A 22,959-nucleotide genomic window follows, 5' to 3' on the forward strand; every position below is an offset into this window, starting at 1 on the left:
TCAAGTAAGACGATTCATGAGAATTCCTGGCCTCCATGAAGTCCCTTCACAACACAACACAAAATTAACACCGCTCTTAACTTTTCATAATATACCTTCGGTTTAACGTGAACGTGTGTGTGTGAAATATCATTCCAGTTTCATACAACTCAGACAGAATCCAATTCAAATCTGCTTAGCGACCCTATAACAAATCAGTGCAAGTTTCACTCTCAAGTGTCCATTCCTTCTAACGACTCTAGACACATCCACCTCCTTTGAGATAAAGAATTACACACCTCTGGATTTTACACCCGGTATTTCTTTAGCCCCAATAATTACCCGCTGACTTAGCTATAACTGGCTAGGATACAAAAAAATTTCTCTTTTTATTATTATTATTATTTTTTTTATCCCCTCGTCTATAGCCCGGATGGAGCATCAACCCCATTTTACCCACAAGCTTAGCTATGGAACAATAATTAGAATTTCAATCATTGTCCAAGCCCGGATGGAGTTGTAAAAAAAAAAAAAATTCTAGTTGCGCCTAATATCATAAGTTTCCTGCTAGCAGCTCGTCAAAGTTCATATAACACACTTAAGATCCACAAACCACCTATTGCTGTGCACTGGTCAAACAGACACAAATTTCATCAAATCTTTCGTTACAATCCACTGGCTTAACACAAGTGCTTAATCTATTCACGGTTCAACCTACAATTTCTTATGTCAAGTCAAGAGCATCATAAAAAAATTTTACCCAAAGTTCAAAACTTCATATCATCATCAGCCCCCATTCATCGTCTCACTCAAACAAAAACACAGACAGAATGCAGACAAAATGCATGAACACACAACAGACACCCTCCCCAAACTAACATCTAGTAGTGTTCCCAATGCTAGACAAACGAAACAAAACAAACAAAACTGATAATTCAAAACACACACAAAACATAATAAAACGAAAACAAAAAAACTCCCCTGATTATTGGTCCTCATCGTCGCCATCGGATTCGTCATCTGAATCATCAGGAAAATTTTGGCGGAGAGAAGAGTACTGGAAATGGAATGGAGGTGGATATGGTGGTGGAGTAGGAAATGCTGCAGGATCCATCCCGGCATTAGAGATTAATGCTCGGAGCATAGCAGTCTGGGACTCCGAGTGGGCAACATCGACTTTCTGAAACTCATTCTGGTATTGAGCCCAGGCGTACAATTCATTTGTCGTCTCAGTAGCAGGGCAACGACTTGGCATTGGTTTTGGTACACGGTTCGAAGATGTGCCGGCCCCAAAACTGGCTTGCCCCTGCGATGTGAACTATTGTAATCTGAAATTTTTCTTTGTCTTCACAAGTGAACTATCCATATCCTGCATTGGATGTTGCCATTCCTCGCCGTCTCGCACGACAACTCCAGCTCGCACACACAGTGCGGAAACAATAGACGGAAAGAAAATGCCAATATTCGGTGAACGGATAGACGTGTACAGCTCCTTGTTGATGAGTTTTCCGACATTGATTGGCCATTTTTTGTGTAGGGCAAATAACAACAACGCTCTACTCATCACCACGACGTGCGTGTGGGTTATCGGAATCATCCTATTGGTGAGAAATGCATACCACAATGCCGGTTCCATTTTCAAAAATTTTTCTTTAAACGAGACAAACTTGACCGAGTCCTTCCAAACATGCCCATCATAACACAGTTCAGCAGTTACGAGATTATAATCCGGGTTAGCCTTAAACGCTTGGAATTGGCTATCGTCGACTTTTGGAGTTTGCAATAAAGCATTAATAGTGTTAGGGTCAAAAGAGACAAACTTACCCCACACAAAAGCTTTGTTATCAGTGCGTTCAGGGGCATTGGCATAGAATCCTCGTACCAACGGTACGATAGCCGCTTGAGTTTGGCGGCAGAACTCGGTCCATCCACGCTCAGTGATGCCAAGGGTGTGAGTGAGGTTCTCGGATAGATCTATGCCTCTCTCGAGAATCGGAGTCCGGTTGATCTTGGCGGCTTTATATCATGCTTTCGCCTCCACGGAGATAAATTTTCCATCAATAATGGTGGAGGAGGAAGAAGATGCACGAGAGGTGGCAATCTTTGCTCTCTTAGGACCCATCTTGATCGAAATCAGAGAAATCAGATAGAGTACCTGCGAATTTGATGGGAAAAGTGAGAAATAGGGAGGAGAGGAGGTGGCGTAGGGTTTAGAGTGAGAGAGAGAACGAGAAAGAATGAAAGGGGAAAGGGGATTGGGTCTTTTAATTGCTGTATCTGCGCGATGCGCTTGGTCTGCTGCGCATACGCGATTTAGGAAAACAGAGAGCCGGGGTATTGTTGGGCGCTCGGTCTGTGAAATTCAGCAAACCGAGCGCACCCCCATATAGGCAAAACAGTAATTTGGGGTATTTTTGGGCGCTCGATCTGCAGAAATTTGCAGATCGAGCGCACCACAGTTTGAAACTTGTTTTTTTTTTTCAAAAGAAAACGAAATCAAAAGAAAATAGAAATTTCTAAAACTTAAAAGAACGGAATATTAAAAATTTTAAAGCAAAATAATTTAAATTAAAACAAAAGAGAGTTAAGAAAGTAGTTCTCAATTTAGAGTCTAGAGCTCGACTGTTCTCCTCCCCAAACTAGTCTTGGTCAGTCAGTGAGGTGATGACTGGAGTTGAGTTGACATCACCCCCTACATAGTGTTTTGGCCTCTGTGCATTGACCATAAACGACTCATTTCTTGCATCCTTTATATCAATGGCCCCCGATGGATACATTTTAGTGATTTTGTAAGGGCCGGACCACCGAGACTTCAACTTTCCAGGAAAGAGCCTCAACCTGGAGTTAAACAAAAGAACTGCTTCCCCTTCCTTAAATTCTCTATGACGAATGTGTCGGTCATGTATTCTCTTGGTCCTTTCTTTGTACGACTTCTCCATATCGTATGCTTGATCTCGAAATTCCTCCAATTGGTTTAGCTCAAGCAATATCTTCTCACATGCAGCAGCAAATTCAAAATTTAATGCTTTCATAGCCCAATATGCTCTATGCTCTAACTCAACTGGCAAATGACATGCCTTTCCAAACAACAGACTATAAGGGGATGTGCCTATAGGCGTTTTGAAAGCAATCCTATAGGCCCATAATGCATCGTCAAGTCTAAATGTCCAATCCTTTTTATTTGTACTCACACTTTTTTTCCAAAATTTGATTAATTTCTCGATTGGACACTTCTACTTGGTCACTTGTTTGGAGATGATAAGGAGTATAAACTTTGTGATTGACACCATATTTCTTCAAAAGTTTTTCAAAGAGCTTATTACAAAAGTGGGTGCGACCATCACTAATAATTGCACGGGGTGTACCAAACCGGTTAAAAATGTTTTTCTTCAAAAATTTTAGGACCACCTGTGAATCATTAGTTGCCAAAGCTTCAGCCTCTACCCATTTAGAAACATAATCGACGGAGACCAAAATGTATTTTTTTGTAAAAAAGTTTGGAAATGGTCCCATAAAGTCGATTCCCCACACATCAAATATCTCACACTCAATAATATTATTCAAAGGCATTTCATGACGGTTTGAGATATTACCTGTCCGCTCACATCTATCACACTCAAGGGCATAAGCACGTGCATCTTTAAAAAGATTAGGCCAATAAAACCCACATTGAAGTACCTTAGCTCCCGTCTTGATGGGCCCAGCATGGCCACCTACCTCACGGTCATGACAATGACTGAGGATGCTTTTCATTTCTCCTTCCGCCACACATCTCCGAATCATAGAGTCAGCACAAATTTTAAACAAGAAATGTTCTTCCAAAAAATAATGCTTTACATCTGACAGAAAATTTTTCTTTTGATGAAAAGACAAGTTATGTAGGATTGTGCCCGTGACCAAGTAGTTTGCAAAATTAGCATAACATGGCGAGTGTTCTATGACAAACAATTTTTCATAAGGGAACCAATCATCTATGTCCTCAGTTTCATTCTGTGCACAATCAGGAATGCATTCTAGTCTAGATAGGTGATCAGCGACAACATTTTCTACTCCTTTTTTATCCTTTATCTCTAAGTCAAATTTTTGTAAGAGTAGAATCCATCTAATCAACCTAGGACTAAATTCTTGTAAGAGTTGAAAACTGGCTCTTTCTCGCCTCGTTTCTCACCCTCAATTATCTTCCCACTTCTCAATTAAACTGCTTTGACCTGCTCCTTTGGACTCTTTTCCGTGTCACTTGGCAAAGTACCCAGCTCTCTGTTGGACATCGCTTTAGCTAACTGCCCTATTTGATTCTCCAAGTTCTTAATCGATGCATCCTGATTCTGCATTCGGGTCTCAGTGGATGATATGAACTTCTGCATCATCTGTTCCATGCTTGACTTCTCCTCCTGATGCTGTTTTCCATAGTTCTGATTCCCATATTGCCTATTGTTTTGTCCTCCCCACGAAAAGTTCGGATGCTGTTTCCACCCTGGATTGTATGTATTTGAGAATGGATCATTCCTAGGGTGGTTTTGATTCCCTACATGGTTCACCATTCCTCCCTCTGGTTGATATGATGGATTGCCTGTCTGACAATCTTTTGTGAAGTGTTCAGCACCACATTTCTCACACCACACTTCTTGAATACGCATCGCGGACTGCCCTAAAGTTAGCTCTTCAATCCTCTTATTCATGACTTCAAGCTGAGCTGCTACTGAGGTGAATGCATCAACTTGATGCATTTTTGCGGGTCTCCTGGCTGCATTCCTGTCGAATTGAGGATGGTAGCTACTGGATGTCATCTCCTCAATTAACTCATATCTATCTTCCGGTGATTTTTATAACAAATTACCACCTGCAGCTGCATCTAACATGGTGCGATTTGAGTGAGGAAGACCATAATAAAAAGTTTGTACCACAAGACCATCTGGTAGTTGGTGATGTGGGCATCTCCTCAATAGATTTTGTAGCGCTCCCATGCTTCATATAGTGTTTCCTGTTCTCCTTGATCAAAGGTTGTGATGTCAGCTCTTAACTTCATCGATTTGGACGATGGAAATTATTTGGTAAGAAAAGCCTTTGCGAGATCATCCCAAGTGGTGATGGAACCTGTAGGTAAATTCGTTAGTCATGCTTTAGCCTTATCTCGTAACGAAAAAGGGAATAAACACAAACGAATAGCATCATCAAAAACTCCATGCATCTTGAAAGTGTCACAGATTTCTAGAAAATTTGTTAGGTGAGCATATGGGTCATCGATTGTCATCCCACCAAACTGGACTGTGTTTTGCACCATTTGAATGATGGCAGGCTTGATTTCAAACTGATTCTCTGCTATGGTTGGCCTGATGATGCTTGGTCTGGCGTTTTCGATAGATGACATAACACTATCCAGCATTGACCTGTAGATATGTGGTGCATTATTCTCAGCTTCTCCATCTTCACGTAGTCGTTCTTGTTCTGCCATTGCATTTTTTTGTTGCTTTCTTCTTATGAGAAACATTCTTTCAATTTCTGGATCAAGAGGCAAGAGTTCTGCTTCAGGCGAATGTTGCATGCACTGCAAGAGAATCCTGCAGTTCACAGATGAAACTAGTGATTAAAATTGAAGTAGAGAAAATTAAATAAGAAAAATCAAAGTAATCAATAGTCCCCGGCAACGGCGCAAAAAACTTGGTCGAGCAAATACTAACACTTAAATTCAATATAATTATATCTCTTTTATGCTCAAAATTATCGCAAGTGCACGACTCAAATTATAGAAAATCGTACTGAGTACGAGTATCGTCCTCAAGGACTACATCACAATAATTCAATTATTTAATTTCTCTACCCAAAGTAACAAAAATTTGATCATTGATTATTCTAAAATTATAAATTAAATAATTCAACTTAAAATCCTAAAATGAAAATAAAATAAATCGCAATAATGCTTAGCATAGGAAAATATAATCTGAAGAAATTTTGTTGGAATCTCGGTTCACCTTTCCCCTAATTGAATTTGGACGATTGAAAGTTATTTTTACACTCATAAATTTGACAAGAATTCCTGATGTATCGACACTCCCTCTCGAGTTTATGCCAATCTAACTCAGTTAATGAAACAATTAAATCTCTTTAAATGTTTATCATTACTGATTGTTTTGTGCTCATTGAATTCTTACAACTTTCAACCTGGTGGTCTATGGTTATCAATATGTACTAAATATCATATCTCTATGTATATTTTAAGTCCATGGATTTTATCACTCGTCCTAATCATAAATCTATCTCTCGACAAAACTTCACAACTTACGAATCTATGTTAAAGTTAGCTACTCCTCAACATAGAATAATAAACCATGATAAAATCAAATACTCGCATAAAACTAAATCAATTCGTCCAACGATTCAATCACAAAAACATGTTTCGGGGTTAGGATCCCTTAAATTCCAACAAAAGAGAGTTCAATTACTACAACTCATAATAAAAATCAATCTAACAAAGTTTTCAACATAAAATTTCAAAAATCGTGAAGAAGAAGAACTCCCAACGAGAAGAAGAAACTTCGATCTTCAGAGCCGCCTCCGCCTTGATTTGCTGTATTTTTCCAACCCTCAAAACATCTGAAAATATTCTATATATATTGCCCTCGGAGTCCTTTCCATATAAAACTCTCAAAATAAAATTTTCCAAATATTCGCGCGGGCGCTCGGTCAGCTCTTTTTGACCGACCGAGCACTGAGAATTCTTCAAGTTTCTGCCCGCCTTTTTTCAGCATGCGCTCGGTCTGCTCTTTTTCCCCGACCGAGCGCTCAAATTCCTTCAACTCTATGCCTGACCAAATTATGCCAGCGCTCGGTCTGCTGAATTCTGCAGACCGAGCACACCCCCTTCTGAAGCCCGAAAATATGATTTTTCTTGTTTTCCTGCCAATTTAACCATAAATCAATAGGAGTAAACAAAACACATAAAACTACACTAAATGCAAACAAAATTAAAAAAAAACACTAACAAGACAAAATGAAACTAATGCAAAACATCAAGAAAACGAACAATAAAACATGGAAAAATGACTCTTATCAATAAGATATGATAAAACGTAAATTAATTAATTTTTTAAGCCACCACAAAAATATGATGATATATAATAGAATATTACAAATGTTAAAGCATACAAAACGTGGATTCAAATTGAAATAAATCATAAATTAATATAAAAACAAAAATCAATATAAGAAGAAAGAAAATGTTTTTGGTATTTATTTTATATATTTTATAAAATTTAAGGATATTAACATATTTAGCTCTAATTTTTGATTAATTTAAAGGTTCAGATAACATACTTTAGGAAAAAAAAAATTCTCAGAATAACTTATTTTGGGAATTTTTGAATAATAATGAATTTATTAAAAATAAATAACAATTAATTGAAGTCAATATTGTCAATAAATGATATAAAAATTGATGATCAAGTGTGAATAACAAAAATTGGAGTGTGAATAACACTCCCCGTAGAATAATAGTAGTATAATTTTTGGTCCACGGAATAAAATATTTATTTAATATATAATGTAAACTTTTAAAATTTTAAATTACATAAGACCTCTAACATTAAAAAGAAAATTATAAAACTAGTTTTTAAATTTTTGTTGCTATATATTTTGTGAAAAAACATATTCTTTAATATCAATAAATTTTAATATATAATAGGGCAAATTATTTTAAACTCCCCACTACCAAAATTCTCTTTAACTTAATTCCCTACCCACCCTTTTCTTTATTTTTACTCCCTAGTGGTCCCCATATTTGAATTAAAATATAATTAAAACTAATCCTTTGTACGTGGCTTTGTTATACCTATCGAACCAGTCCCGGCCATGCAAGACTATTAGTTACGCAAGGTTTTCAGCCGATATACTCCAGATTAGGGTCCAACATGCTTCCGTAAGATGAATTAAATTTAAATACCTCTTTGACCATAATGTCGTCGGGTCATACCTGCCGAGTTTTACGAAGTGCTCCTCACACTACAACCACGCAGTCGCAACAGATGGTTTCTGCACAAGCTCCTTCAACGACACCTAGCACATCCTTAATTCGTTTTCTACCTTAAGGCGTATGGTATATAAATTTAATTATAAAATATGAGCATGAAGAACGAGAGATTTAGGAAATTTATTCAGACATAATATTATTACATAAATCAACTCCTTTGAAGAGGAGAAGACAACTTGTTTAGCTACTCATAGTAGCCTTGTTCTTGAAATACATAAAAAAAAACTTAATACAATAGAGAGAGAAATATTACAACAATTTATTTGTAAGAAAACTGAAGGGAATGATCGATGTCTTGAGCTTCCTTAAATTCCTTTATTTATAGTTGTAGTTCCACTTGTTTCACCGAGAAACTTCAGGGAATCTCACAGTTGTCTTGTATTTCTTTATACCATTATTGATGGCATCTTTTACTAGTGGAGGAGGCAGCTGTCTGGAATTTTTTATGCCATTATTGATGGCATCTTTTACTAGTGGAGGAATCAAACGTTTGTCACTTTCTTTTGGCTTTATTCTCCTCACATGCCTGCTTTATTGTTGTCAGGGCATCTTTTGCTTTTGAAGTAGGCCCCTGTGAAAACGCATCTTTGGTGGTCCTTGTCCACCTTTGCTTGTCTCGGAAAAATCCTTTCGATCCGTTCGGGGTCTAAAGGTTTTTCCAAATTTTGGATCCTTCTGATTTGGACATTCTGGGCAGATATTCTCTGACCATCGTCCAATATGATTCATGTTACAAAATTTTCGGCGAGTTTCTTTACTCCCCGGCAGCTTGCTGTTCCACAAAAGGTTTCTCTTCTTTTCGAAGAGTTCTTCCGCAAATGCTGTAGTTTTTCCTGTCATTGTGTTCAACAGGAACGATCCATTCACAGAATTCTGATAAAATTTGAATGAAAACTTGACTTTGTCCATCTCAGTAAGATAGACCCAAATACCCCATGCCCTTCTGGTTGAGATCTCATTTTCCCCGAAAGTGGACACCAAGGGTATTTCTTCAGTTTTAGGATCCTTGATAAATTTATGACTGTTTATATCAGGTCTCCTCAGCTTGATGAAATGAAAGGGTTCGTGTGATTCTTTCACTGTTAGTTCTGGATCTGCACTAAAAAAGTATAACTCAAGCACATCTCCTCTTGACAAATGATCATTATTTGCCCATGTTTCTTGGACTGCTTCATGGATCCATTTTGGTAACTGTGATATCTCCGGGAATCTTGGTGACATTGTATAAACTGAAGCCAAAGCCCCAAATTCATACCAGAGTTTTACATCTTTAAGATTGACATTATTTTTTAGCCAAACCCTTGGATATATTCCTGCAACATCAACCCTACAAGTGTTCGGGTTGATTTCACTCCTTGTATTCAATTTCTCCCACCTTTGTTGATAAACCTGGAATGGAGAAATAACAGATGGATTAGTATCAATCTTAGATTTGCCCTTGTCAGTGTTGGGCCTAAGATTGATCTCTTCCTCTTTTACCCCAGAGGAGGAGGGTTGACTTGATGAGTTATCCTCATCAATTGTTGCTTCATCCAGATCATCAAAGGCTGATGATAGATTAGCACTTGTTTCTTGAGTTTTGGATTCCTCAACATCTTGTTTCACAACCGGTGGTTGTATTTCTTGTTCTTGTAAAACCAATGGTTTTAGCATATCTTGTTTATGAGAAACCAATGGTTTTTCTATAGCCTTCACAACTGGCCCTTGAATAGCAGCCCATAGTTGTATTTGAGCTTCCATACATCCTAAAATTCGATTAGATATTTTGATCTGATCAGCTTGTTGTAACCTGCCGGCCATTTCAGCATTAATGGCTAACTTGTTGAACTCATTTTGAAGCAACCCAAGGTGTTCCCTGAGATGCCTCTGCATTTTCATGATGGAATCCACGTCACTGCCTTCCATCTCTTGTTAAGAAATCTGCAAGAATATTTTCATGAGATTTAATAATAACAATATCAAAAATATAATTTTGACATAATGCTTGCCATCTTAATAACCTAGCTTTCTCAGGTTTGGATTCAATCTTATTTTTTAGGAAAGCTTTTACCTGGGTGTTATCAACCTTCAGAGTGAATTTTTTAGCAAGTAAAAATAATGGCCATTTTCCAAAAGCCCTTTTAACTGCATAAAATTCTTTCTCGTTGATATGCCATCTAATGACCTCATATTCTAAAAAAATACCGCTACAGTATCTGCATGGTATTTTCCCATCTGAAATTATCTTGGTAAGGACTGCTGCCCACCAATCGTCGCTGGCATCCGTAAATAATACCAGATCATCTTTATCTATGGGTATAGCCATTTTTGGGAGATTCTTACATATCTCTTTTAATTGGTTTACCCCTTTAGTATGGTCATCGGTCCATATAAACCTAGCATCCTTTTTTAACAAAGGACTGAACACCTTTCTGTACATTGCTAGATTGTTAATGAACATCTCTGCAAAATTAAATACTCCAAGAAAACTCTGGAGTTGTTTTATATCTTTGAGTTTATCTGGAAATTTTTTTACCTTTTTCACAATATGGGGTTGTAGAATTATTCCAGTTTCATCAATCTCAATACCGAGGAATTCAATTTTTCTCGTTGCTATGACTGCTTTCTTTTCAGATAAAACCAGTCCTTCTTGTTTATAAATTTTAGAGAAAATCTCTAAGTGTTTAACGTGTTCGTCTATATTTTTTGATGCTATAAGAATATCATCAATATAAACAAACATAAAGTTGAAATAATCTTTAAAAAGGTTATCCATCTTTCTTTGAAAGATCTGGGGTACATTAGCTAATCCCATAGGCATAACTTCCCAAATATAGTGTCTTTGTGGAGTAGAGAAGACTGTGAATTTCTTACTTCCTTCTTTCATTCGAATCTGGTAAAATCCAGACTTACAATCAAATTTTGAGAACACTCTAGCATTTCGTACACAGCTAATTAGGTGTTCTCTACTCGGTATGAAGTACCCATCAAACTCCAGGATTTTATTAATATCTTGGTAGTTAATAACTAGCCTGGGTTTCTCTCTTTTTATTTCACCATGATTTCTAACCAGAAAACCTGGGCTGCTATATGGTGAAACTTCTTTTTTGATTAAACCAAGGTCCAAATGTTCCTTGATAATCATTCTCATATCCCTTTGATCTGTTATGTTCATCGGGATAGGCTTATATTTGACGAATTCATACTCTTTGCCTTCCTTTAGAGTAAGACTGGCTTTGAGTTGATTTCTATCCCACCATGCCAATGGATGCTCGTTGTAACTTTCTTTGAGCCTCTTTTTGACATCTTCAAGGGATACTTTATTCTCTAACTCTATATCTCTGTGATTTAGAGTTACCTTGAGAAGCTCCATATCCTCTGTCCGGAGTTCTTGTTCTGTTGTTATTTTCAACATGGTTTCTCCAAACCTTCTTGTATCTTTCATTTTTGGGTGAAAAAGTTGTCCTTTATCACCACGCTGGCTGCGAAATATTATCGGCAATTGTCGATAAAAAGAAACCTTGAGTCTTTGAACGATAATTTTATGATCACAAATTGTAGTGAACATAAGTCTTCTTGACTCATTGTCTTGTGTGTACTTTTTAAACATTTGTAAGAAGTTATTTGCTAACAGGATATCAGCTCTTGTATCATGGAAATAGATTGATGGTGTTTTTACCTTGTACCAAGGTGTTTAACCTGCCCCTCCCATAAGGATCTCTGCTTGTTTTATTCCTTTGCAAAGAATTAAAATTCTTCGGGAGAAATCTCGTCCAGCAATTTTTGGCAATTCCTCTTCACATTCTTCAGGGAAGACTCCTCTTTTTTCTGTACATATTCCTGCTCCCGAGTCAATATAAGCTGCAAAATACTCAGCCTTATATTGTTCATATAACATCCTTATCGGAATGTATATGGAGAAAGGACTTGTTATCATTTTTTAAAGGGATTACTAAATGGCCCCGTCATTTTTAACAAACTGTGTTGTAACTCAGTAATCCGATTAAGACTATTTACCTTTAGTTTTCCTAAGGCCTCAGAAGGTAGAGTATGGTTACTCATTTCTACTTCTTCAATGCGTTCTAGTAAATCATGTTCATGACTTACTAATTTCAACTGTTGCTTTTTTCTCTGTCTGTGAACAGAGTTCTCGAATCTGATTAAGGGATTGTCCCTTATCCAATTCTCTTGGTTTTCCATTTCGTAGAATTCTTATTGAATTCTCCAAGTCTTTTTTTTTTGCCATGAACTCTATTCTTTTTTCAAGGCGTTTCCATGGTTTATGGTCCTCCAGGAATTCTAGACCAAGAATGAGTTGATCTATTTCTTTTCCTTGAATTCCCCAGATTTGAACTTCCAATTCTCCAATATTTATCACTCCTTGGTAAGTTCCTTTTTCCTGTTGTTCCAAATAGTAAATCGAGTTACAAGGGAACAAGTTCCGATGACTTGTAATTTCGAATACTATTTTCACTTCTTTCCATCCTTCTGGAGATCTAAGTTTTCCTATTATAGAAAACTCTTTTTCTTCTGGTGGAATTTCTTGGATAGGAGATTTGTCCCATATCCTGCTTGTCATTCTGTCTCCTTGGAAAGATAACCTTCGGGGTTCTATTTTAAGGTCTCTGTATAGAACCGGTTTGTCTTGAATTTAAATGTCTGTTTCCTGAATTAAAGGAAACTCGATTCTTTCCGGGTATATTGCTTGAGCAACTTTCCCAAAGATCTCTGGAATTTCAATGAACTCATTTCTAATAAATAATTCAGAATGGTTAGTATTAGAAAGAGCATATGAAATTTGATACGTAATAGAATATGGCCTATTACCTTCCTTCATTAGTCTTTTTTCCTTGAAGTTTTGATGCAAAGTCAAGGCTCGACTAAAATCTCTATCAGCTAAATTGTAGGCTATTTTTGGATAAATAACTCCCACAATTTTTCTTGCACATAAATTTCCCGAGATAGTTCCTAGAACCGCATCTTGTATATTCCCCATTCTTTTATCGCATATTACGATATCTATGGGTGAATCTATTCCTTATTTAAAAATAGCCTTGATCATAATCTGGATTGCTCCAATATGAATCCAAGGCATTGTCTTTGCTACTTCTGCTTTTAATTTCTGTAATTCTTCTCGAATTTCTTCAAAGAGAATTAACTGCATTTCAATTTGATTACTGGTTAGTTCCATAGGGATCGTCATTTCCCTTCTGGATACCTTATAAATCAAATTATGTCTTCTTTGTCTTAGCCCTAGGTTTCCTAAGACTCTTTCAACTTTTCCTGCCGAAAATCCTTGGTACTTCTGTAATGTTGGATTTTCTCTCATAATCCTTTGGACCATATTATGAGATATCGTGGTTTGACTAAAAAACCCAGCCAAACTTTCATGTGTTTCATGGCGAAACACTTCCTCTTTACTCTAATTCTGATTCTGATTCTGATTCATCTTCAGAAACTTCTCGACTAAACAATATCTCTTCTTCGTATATGCTTTCATCTGAGGGGATATCCTCAAATTGATATACTTGGACTAGATCTTGAAAGAAGACCGCATCATCCATATCTGGTGTTGCTTCAAAGAGTTTAACTCCTTTTTTTATCATTTTCTGGACAATTTGTAGTTATATGTCCTCTTGCTCCACATGTCCAGCAGTTACAATCCTTGAAACTTTTACTTTCTCTTGTATGAGTTCTTCTGAAATTTCTTCTTGATGGTGTTCTTCCCCTGTTTTGTGATGAGCCTGTTACTGGGGATGTTCTTGTAGGTACATTTCTTCTACCTGATCTATAGGATCTGGCCTTTTGTTTGGACCAAAATATTCTTGGTTTCCAAGAACTTTTCATTCTTTTATTATAGGGATTATTTCTGAATTTCTTCCTTTTAAATCCCTGTGATCTGTTTTCAATTATCGTTGGAATATCATTTTCTCTACAACACAAAGGTGTACGCTTATCTATACCCCTTATTTTCTTGTAGTTCTTCTGTAATGCTGCCATATGGCACCATTCTGCTAATTTTCCTTTCAAAAAGGAGGCACGTCTTGCCAATGTATCAAGATTGCCTGGAACATATTCTTTAATTAGCATTTCTCCCCAGGAAATTGGCATTTTTGCAAAAAATAGCTGAATAGCTATATTTTCCTCGACTCCCGAATTCCATCTGTATTTAGTGAATAACATAATGTATTCATCAACTAAGCAGATATCATGTAACTCGAGGCTATAAAGAGCTTGAGTATATCTTCTCTTTTTTTTGTATCTTGATTATTGAAATAGTATACCCCTATGAATTGTGCTTTAAATAGGGTGGCCATTCTTTCTCCAATCTCGCTGAGGGATTCTCCTGCTAAGATTGATTCCTTAGTTTCTGGCATAGTCATCTCCCATGCGATCTTAACAGATTCCATTAGACTCATATCTAGAAGTTTAATGAATCCTTCTTTATTGAGATCTAATGTCCCTGCTGCTATTCTCATAGCTGACGTCCAATCATCTATAAGATCTTCTCTGTTTTTGAAGTCCAAAACATCAAGGTTTAACATAACCCCGTAAGGATGTATTGGATCTAAAACAATTTTTCCGTAAGGAGTTTGATGGAGTGGGATTTTACTCCTTCTCGATCTGGTTCCTGCTGGATGTGAATTTTCTTCAACCTGGAACTCACTATGTGGTTCTTCTGTTTTAACCACATATCTTGGGGGATTCCCTATGGGTTGTTCACCCTCAGGGGAATTCATTTTTAGATATACTACTTTGAGATTCGCAAAAGAATCCGTAAGATCTTGTAGATCCTCGAGATTTAATCTTTCTAAAGTAGTCATCAGATAGTGTTTTTCTCTGATACTGCTTTTATAAGATTAATCATCATTTCATCATTGGTTAAAGGTTTTTGGACCATTTTGGTTTTTCCTTTCTGATGTAACAAAGGTTCGGTACCAAATGAGAGTGGTAACCTTCCTCCTGTATTTTTTTTTCTAGAACCCAAAGTGTGTTCTAGATTTATGATTTTATTTTGAAGATCCTTTAGGTTTTCAAGAATTTCTTCTTGTTTCTTAAGGATTTCTTCAAATTGCCGAGGTATTTCATACAGCTGATTGCTGTAATATTGTATCGTCTTTTGAATTTCTCTAAGATCTCCGGAGAGTTTAGAGGAATCTGGGGTAATCTCTAAAAATTGAGAGTTAAAAATCATTTTTCTTTATCTCTTCAAAATTAAGAGCATTAATCACAACCTGTTGTAAGTAATCTATTGTGAATAGATTAACTTGTTTATAGGATTTCATACGAATAAAATCCTCTTGATTCAAACCTTCAAGTCATCTTTTAAAAAAAAATCTTCTCCTCAACAAAGAAAAGCAAGAATTAATGAATAATATTATGTCTGAATAATTAACCTAAGGCTTTGATACCATTTTTTACGGATAATTCTTTGTACCATGAATAAGCACAAAATCTTCAGATTTTAGCATAAAGTCTTTAGATTTTAAGCATAAAAAAAGCATAAATCCAGTACAAGAATTAAACAATTAAATATTCAAGTTTTGTGGTCCTAAGGAGCTATTGCAAAGAATCTTATAGGTAGAAAGTTAGGGCAAAGTCAAGTTTGAATTTGGGGATTTATCACCAATTTGCTCTATATAATATGTACACGTCACACATGACATCTTCCCTCGTACCTACATTGTTTTTTGGTTCCTTTTTATTACTATATATATCTAAATTGAATTTGATACCATGGCAATCGACAGGTATTAACGGGTCCCACATATGCCACGTGGCACGATCCCACCAGCGACTTTTCAAACAATCACCTCACGCGCGCAAGCAGAATCCATAAACGACAAGACACTCCACCGTGTAACTCGGCGGCGTTCAAATGTTCTTCCACCGTATAAACCTATACGTACACGCCTCTGTATCTATGACACTGGACAACGACGTTTTTGAGGAGGTGGAAGAAATGGAGCATCTTTGAAAGAGACTTTTATCGGTTTCTTTCTTTAAGGGTCGGATTATTCGGGTTTCTTGTGATTGTATGCAAAAAGGAAGAAAGGCCGTTTCTTTTCGGATTCAGGGGTCGTCTGGATGCTTCATAAGTTATTATGAAAGCAATCATTTCTGTATGTATTATAATACTTGTCTCTGCTAATTTGTGTGTAAAGTTCCGATTTTTATGAGACTTTTAGTTTTACTTTATTCAATGACCCATTTAAAGAAAATTATATTGACAAACAATCATTTAAATTTTAGTTAGTTTCCCAGGGAGATGTGCGCTCATGGCTCTGGTCTTTTGTCCTACAGCTCCATGTCTCACTTTGTATGATTGTTTTGGAGAATAAGATTAAGTTTGGAAATTTGAGTATCATTGGTTTGCTTTAGTTGCATATCTTGGGAATTGAAGAGAAAATCATGGGTTTTTTTGTTGAAACACTAGTAAACTTGATTTTTGATCAATCAACAATTTATATTGTACTCGCTGTTATGAGGTTTGACTTTCTTGAATGTATATGATTGAGTTATCTCGGTCAAATCGAATTCACCTTGCCTTTTCCTTTTCGTTTGTTGCAATTGACATGGTTTATGTTTATTGTATCCTTCTTTTTCTCTTCATGTTCTTTGCCCATGATTATCTTTTTCTCCTACCGTGACAACCATGAGAGCTTTTGCAACTCCTCTCATTATGACTAAAAACGGTCGATTGATCTGATAGTGCTGAATTGTTGGATTTTAATCAATAATCTTCGTGTTTTTACTGTGGAGGCAGTGTTATATAATCTATTAATCGACTTAGTTTTTACATGTTCAGGCTTCCCTGTTTACAGATCCTAGAAGCAGATCATGCCTCCGCAATCTCTTTGTCACTGCTTCTTTAGTTTGTGGTGTTTTCTTCATTGGAAGTGCATTGTTGGGGACAGAAACTTTCAGGGTAATTGTTAATTCAACAAAGATTTCAACCCATTTACTTAATTAAGGTTTTTGCTTTTTGTGGTTAAATTTATTGCTAAGTGTGAGTAAAATAACTATGAACTATGTAGTTTGATATGTTTGTCTTTACGGGTGCCTGTACAATCCTTTTTAAGTCATTAGTTATATTGCTATAATGTGGTGTTTGTCAATGTAGTTATCCTCTGGATTTGGCCGGAATGGAACACAGAAATACACAGGCTCTGAAAAATGTGAGGTAATTCCTTATGTAATTCCTATTTTTTTGGCATTATATACAATGATGACGATAGATCTTTTTATTAGTTTTCAGTTTATTTCCAATCGGAAATTAGCTTATTTGTAGCGAGTCCGTAATATTTTCCAAAAAGTGTGAAAAATTGACCAAGAGATAAGAAATTACATTGGGTATATTTAGGCATCATTTTAGCATCTTAAGCATTTGATTAAGCATTTTCGTGCATGGTTCTTAAAACGGTGTTTTTAGGTGCTCTCAACGGAGAACAAGACAACTGAGAATACAAGCCTCGAAAAATGCAAGGTCTTCACCTTTACTTTTTTGTCAAGTTTTGCTTGAGCGAATTTTCCCACAGTAACTGCCTTTAACTCGACTTTGTCTATGTTTTTTAGGCTAAATGTAGGCCTTCAGGTAGTGAAACTTTGCCAGAAGGAATCGTTTGCTCCACTTCAAACTTGGAAACTCGCCCGCTGTGGGGCCCTGTTTCAGATGATGTATGTATCTCTAATAGTACACTTTCATTTAGTTCGATAAGGTGATAATATTTTGGAATGCCTTTTCATATAATCATTGAATCCTTTGCTTGGTCATATGTTATTTAAAAGACCATAATTTATACCTTCCTGAGTGGGATGGCCAGTGAGGAAGTCTTTTACTATCCTAAATGTAATGAAGAAGTTCTAGGAACGATTGACATGGTTTGGAGTGAACAGCGTGTTCTTCTGGGATATTCTGAGGATCCCCCGAGTGTTTGGACCAGTAAAGTACTATCTTATGTAGCATTATACAAGCTTATTGAAAGTAATGAATAATAGTCATGAATATTTTTGGGTCGAATATCTCTGTGTGTCCATGTGAAAAATTTGTACACTTTTTGTCGTTTTTTTGTCGCTCAACTGTGGCTACTAATTTGCTTAATACTTCTTATTATGTTTCTTTCTATTTGTCGTATTTTTTATTTACTATGTGCAGTATATTTGAATCAGACCAAACCTGCACATAGAAGAAGTTTGTTGGCCATTGCAGTTGGGATAAAGCAAAAGCATTTAGTAAACCAAATTGTTAAAAAGGTATGTTTGCATTTTTTTGCTGTTACTGCTTGTGAATGTTCGTCTTACGTTCACTTCTTCACGTATAATATGTACGGTTCGATGCACTGTAAGTCTGTATTGAATTTCACTGCAGTTTTTGGAAAATAATTTTGTGGTGATACTTTTTCACTATGACGGGATCGTTGACAAATGGAATGAGGGATGGGGTGATCAAGTCCTTCATGTCTCTGCCATGAATCAAACCAAATGGTATGATTATTGAATAAAGTCTGCAATGATCAATTTATGTTTTGCTTTTCCCCTCTGAATAAGTATCTACATATCTGAGATTTTTGGCTTGTGGGCATAGGTGGTTCGCCAAGCGATTTCTGCATCCAGATATTGTCGCTGAATATGAATATATTTTTTTGTGGGATGAGGACCTGGGAGTCGAAAATTTTCATCCGGGAAGGTGCATTTGGGTTCCATAATCATTCTTATGTGCTGTTTTAACCGCAATCATTTCGATAGATTTGAGTTGAATGAAGTGCATTCTCATCCGCAGAATGACATAAATGAAAAACAAGACAGTACTTCATTTTGAAAGGAAAATATTTTTGTGATAGATTTTGGCTTTCAGTTCTCTTTCACCCAGTGGATACTGGCTTATATGGTGTTTGAGAGCAACAATGCAACTTGAAAATTTTATTCGGTGAAATGATCTTTTGTAATGAAATTTTATGAGAATTTAGTCACAATATTTTGCTTATTATATAGGTATACATCTATCATTAAAGAGGAAGGACTTGAAATTTCACAGCCTGCTCTTGATCCTGGTAAATCTGAGGTGCATCATCACATTACCGCACGCAGGAGGAGATCAAAGGTGCACAGGTTAGAAAAGGTCATGTATTGTATGTTTAGCTCAAAAAAATAGGGATTTCCCATGATACCTACTAGTCTTCAACCTACGTGTTCTAATTCGTGAACATTCATGCTTTAGAGAACTGCCATGAAGAATCAGAGTTTCCTACACCATTTCAATATAGTTTGAAACTTGAAATTCAAGTTCTTCATTCTTCTGCGTACCACTGACTTGTACGCTCTATCTAAGATAATTTTCCATTCCATGAATAGGAGATACTACAAGCTTGCAGGCGGTGGAAGATGTTATGACAACAGTACAGATCCCCCTTGTGTTGGGTAAGCACAGCATTTATTTCTCATTTCTTACTCTCTCAAAATAATACTCTTATAGCAGTTTTAAATATCTGGCATAAACATTGGCGGCAGACTTTCTTATATAAGAATATAGCTGCATATGCTTTACTATCGTGATTCATGCGGTGTAGTTGGGTGGAAATGATGGCTCCTGTATTCTCAAGAGCAGCCTGGCGTTGTGCTTGGTATATGATCCAGGTTAGTACAAACCTTGTTCTGTTCATGAGAGGCCTTATTAATGGTTGTGAAATTATTTCTTAATTTGACATTCCATAGGATGTCGAATCATATATATATAAGCATTGTTTATGTTCTATCATAGCTAAGGATAAATTTTCTGACAAGGTTTATGATATTAAAATACTTGGTAAATGACAACAAGAGAAAATATATTAGACAACAGAAAGAGTCACCAGATAAAAGAAAATAATACTTAAATTTCTTTTGGCTAAAAAATGAAAATTTCATGTAAGTGACTGGCCGGGGACTAAAATATAAGGTGTTTTGAGCCTTTGTAGGTTTTTTGCTTGCTTCCATGAAGTTAATATATTGGTGTTTAAGTTTGTAAATGTAAATGTCTATACTTCTAATATAGTCATATCCCTCCACAGAATGACCTGATCCACGCCTGGGGCCTCGATATGCAGCTTGGTTATTGTGCTCAGGCAAGTGTTTCTTTTATATTATGGTATCTGTCTAGTCGCTTCTTCGTATGCTGAATACTATCTTGTTCGACACAGGGTGATCGTACAGTTAAAGTTGGTGTGGTTGATAAAGAGTATATAATTCATTTTGGTCTTCCTACACTTGGTGGTCAACTTTCTGATAAATATAAGGTATATACATCTATTGCCTCTTTTCTTGTACTAGCAAAAAAAAACGTGAAATATAATATGAATTAAAAATATATGTATAGTTAAAAAAATTTAATCTCTAAAACTTGTGTTATTAGCAAATGATAATATAATAAGCATAACACATGATATATAAACCAATATGGATTGAAACAAATATTTAAAAAAATGTTTATTCATCCTCACACCATACAATAAAAAAAGAGTAACAAAATAGAATTAATCAACAATTTAGATACATATAGTATAATGACAACTAATGATCATATGCACTGGCACATGACTACAAACTAAATATATATATAATTCAACCTTACTTTTTTATTTTAATAATTTTCTTGAACTTCAATTTAAATTCTGAATTAAATAAATAATGTTATTTATTGGGCTATTTTCATCATCCATTGAATAAACTTAATAAATTATTAACAATAATTATAATGTAATTAAATAAACTCAAACGGAAATAACACAAAAAAATCACATAGCCAATTATTAATCATGAGTATAACATAACAACAAAAAACATTATTTATTGGGATATTTTCATCATCCATTGAATAAACTTAATAAATTATTAACAATAATTATAATGTAATTAAAAAAACTGATCATACGGAAATAACACAAAAAAATAACATAGCCAATTAATTATTAATCATGAGTATAACATAACAACAAAAAATAGCAAGCTAATTGTAACCTTGATTTAAATAAACATGTGATACTAATAGAATATATATCAACTCATTTTTTTTTATTGATAAATAGAAAATTAGTTAAAAAAAAAAGATGTCTAAAAATTAAAACTTGGTGGACTTTGTTTCCTTGTAACATTCATTGCACGATTTTACAATTATATTGATATATTGTTATGATTAAGTAATAGTAAATGATCGGTCAGACAGGCCAACCTATGGCGAGGCGGATCGGTCCATAAAAAACACATTGTTTGGCAGGTCGAGGGCGGGATGAAAATCCTCAACCCAACTCAACTCAAGGTGGGTTTTGGTTTATGTGGGCCAATCTAGGGATTGACTTACTACAAATAAAAATAAATAAATAAAAATAAAAATTATTATAATTAATTATAAATTTCACTTAAATAAATATTAAAAGAAACATATTAATACAATAGAAATCACAACTTTTTTATATATTAATTTCATATATATAAATTTTATATAAAGTAATTAATACAATAAAAATCACAACTTTTTTTTTAAAAAAATATATGTATATATCACCATAAAAGTAAAATAAAAAATAAAAAAAATAAATTACAGGCCCGCGGGCCAACCTCTAGGCCCGCCTTCAGTTGGGTTGAAATTTCTTCAACCCAACCTACTAAAATTGTGTGGCATGGCAGGCCGACCCGATGAGCCTAACCCAAATTGACGGATCTATTGAATGAGTTCAAAATGTATTATATATATATTTTTCAAATTATTTGTTTATTGTATTTGTTTAGTTAATGTTTGATTGTTTTCTTGTCAATATAATTAATTGTCATTGTGTATGTGTATGAGATTAATAAATTGTCATGACATTATTATTATGATGATTAAATACTATTTGATAAAATATTATTATGGGGAGCAACCGAAAATTATGGTAAATTGACGAAAAGATGAGTAATTTAGTTGGTTAATAAGTAATTATCCATTAGGCAACCGAAATTTCGAACATCGCTTTATTTTTAGTGCTGACAACTAATTATCAGTATTGTGTTTAATATTAAAATATTTTTTTAATCATACGCATTTGTTTGGGGTGATTGCTGTGGTTAATCATTTTGGTTGTTTATGTAGACGAATATGGGGTTGTACAGTCAATCTTCACCTTCCAAGAACTTGTCCGATTCAAAATCACTGGTACGATTTCTTGATCAAAATGATGCTCCCATTTTAATTCCCTATTTTGATCAAAATAAACATATATATGTTTCTGTTAATGATTATATATGTAGACGAATTCTGAGTTGTATAACCAATCTTCACGGAACTTGTCCGATCAAAAATCACTTTTATGATTTCTTGATTAAAACTGTATCTTCATCTTCTCTCGCATTTCAAATAAACATACTTCTATTGTAAATTTCAGGCAAGTTCTGTGAAGAAGAACTTCGACAGCAGATACGCGGTAAGTTCAGGGAGACATTTTCGTTCCATCTCTACATATATATCTTTCCACACTATTGGTTCACTCACATATGTTCAGGTGCGAGTGAGATCCTATCGCGAGATGAGGACTTTCAAGACTAGATGGGAAAATGCGGTAAAGGAAGACGAGTGTTGGACCAACCCCTTTGAAAAACACAAGTAAACCGAAAATTATTGGACGAATATGCCATAAACAGCAGAAACATGATAGTTGTACAGAAAGAAAATGGATATATATGTACAAACTGTAGATATTACAATTCGCACACATCATTTTCAGTTTCTTCTTTTTGGGATATTCCACCAACGGTGATTGGATTTTCCAAATATGTGTATATTATTATTATTATTATTATTATTATTATTTTAATGAATGAAGAATTCATTAAAGGTAAATGAGTAAAAATACAACTACACCGGGCATCCTCGGGTGATTACAATAAACCGAAATGCAAGCTAACAAAACCACGAAAGCACAACATCATAGTTCGAATACATACAACGTAAAACTAAAGTTTTAATGCGC

The 22,959-nt window shown here is 35.3% G+C and overlaps 1 protein-coding gene across 4 annotated transcripts; it reads left to right on the plus strand.

Annotated features, from left to right (window-relative positions):
• Window positions 1-15,899: 15,899 nt before the first annotated feature.
• On the plus strand, window positions 15,900-22,803 carry LOC140862358 (uncharacterized). 4 transcript variants are annotated; one of them, XM_073265379.1, is made up of 17 exons: window positions 15,900-16,104; window positions 16,791-16,910; window positions 17,106-17,165; window positions 17,415-17,468; window positions 17,558-17,659; window positions 18,152-18,235; window positions 18,351-18,466; window positions 18,567-18,668; window positions 18,974-19,090; window positions 19,334-19,399; window positions 19,549-19,615; window positions 20,029-20,082; window positions 20,158-20,253; window positions 21,180-21,272; window positions 22,083-22,145; window positions 22,375-22,413; window positions 22,492-22,803. In XM_073265379.1, the coding sequence occupies exons 1-17, from the start codon at window positions 16,087-16,089 to the stop codon at window positions 22,594-22,596; spliced, it is 1,356 nt and encodes a 451-aa protein (XP_073121480.1). In that variant the 5' UTR covers window positions 15,900-16,086; the 3' UTR covers window positions 22,597-22,803. The 4 variants fall into 4 exon arrangements, 3 of the variants coding, with proteins under 3 accessions (XP_073121480.1, XP_073121478.1, XP_073121481.1); XM_073265377.1 differs by lacking the exon at window positions 15,900-16,104 and adding an exon at window positions 16,138-16,301; XR_012143763.1 differs by lacking the exons at window positions 15,900-16,104; window positions 22,492-22,803 and adding an exon at window positions 16,138-16,301 and having other exon boundaries at window positions 21,176-21,272.
• Window positions 22,804-22,959: the final 156 nt, after the last annotated feature.

Source organism: Henckelia pumila, chromosome 4, assembly GCF_033568475.1.
Source record: "Henckelia pumila isolate YLH828 chromosome 4, ASM3356847v2, whole genome shotgun sequence".
NCBI lineage: Eukaryota > Viridiplantae > Streptophyta > Magnoliopsida > Lamiales > Gesneriaceae > Henckelia > Henckelia pumila.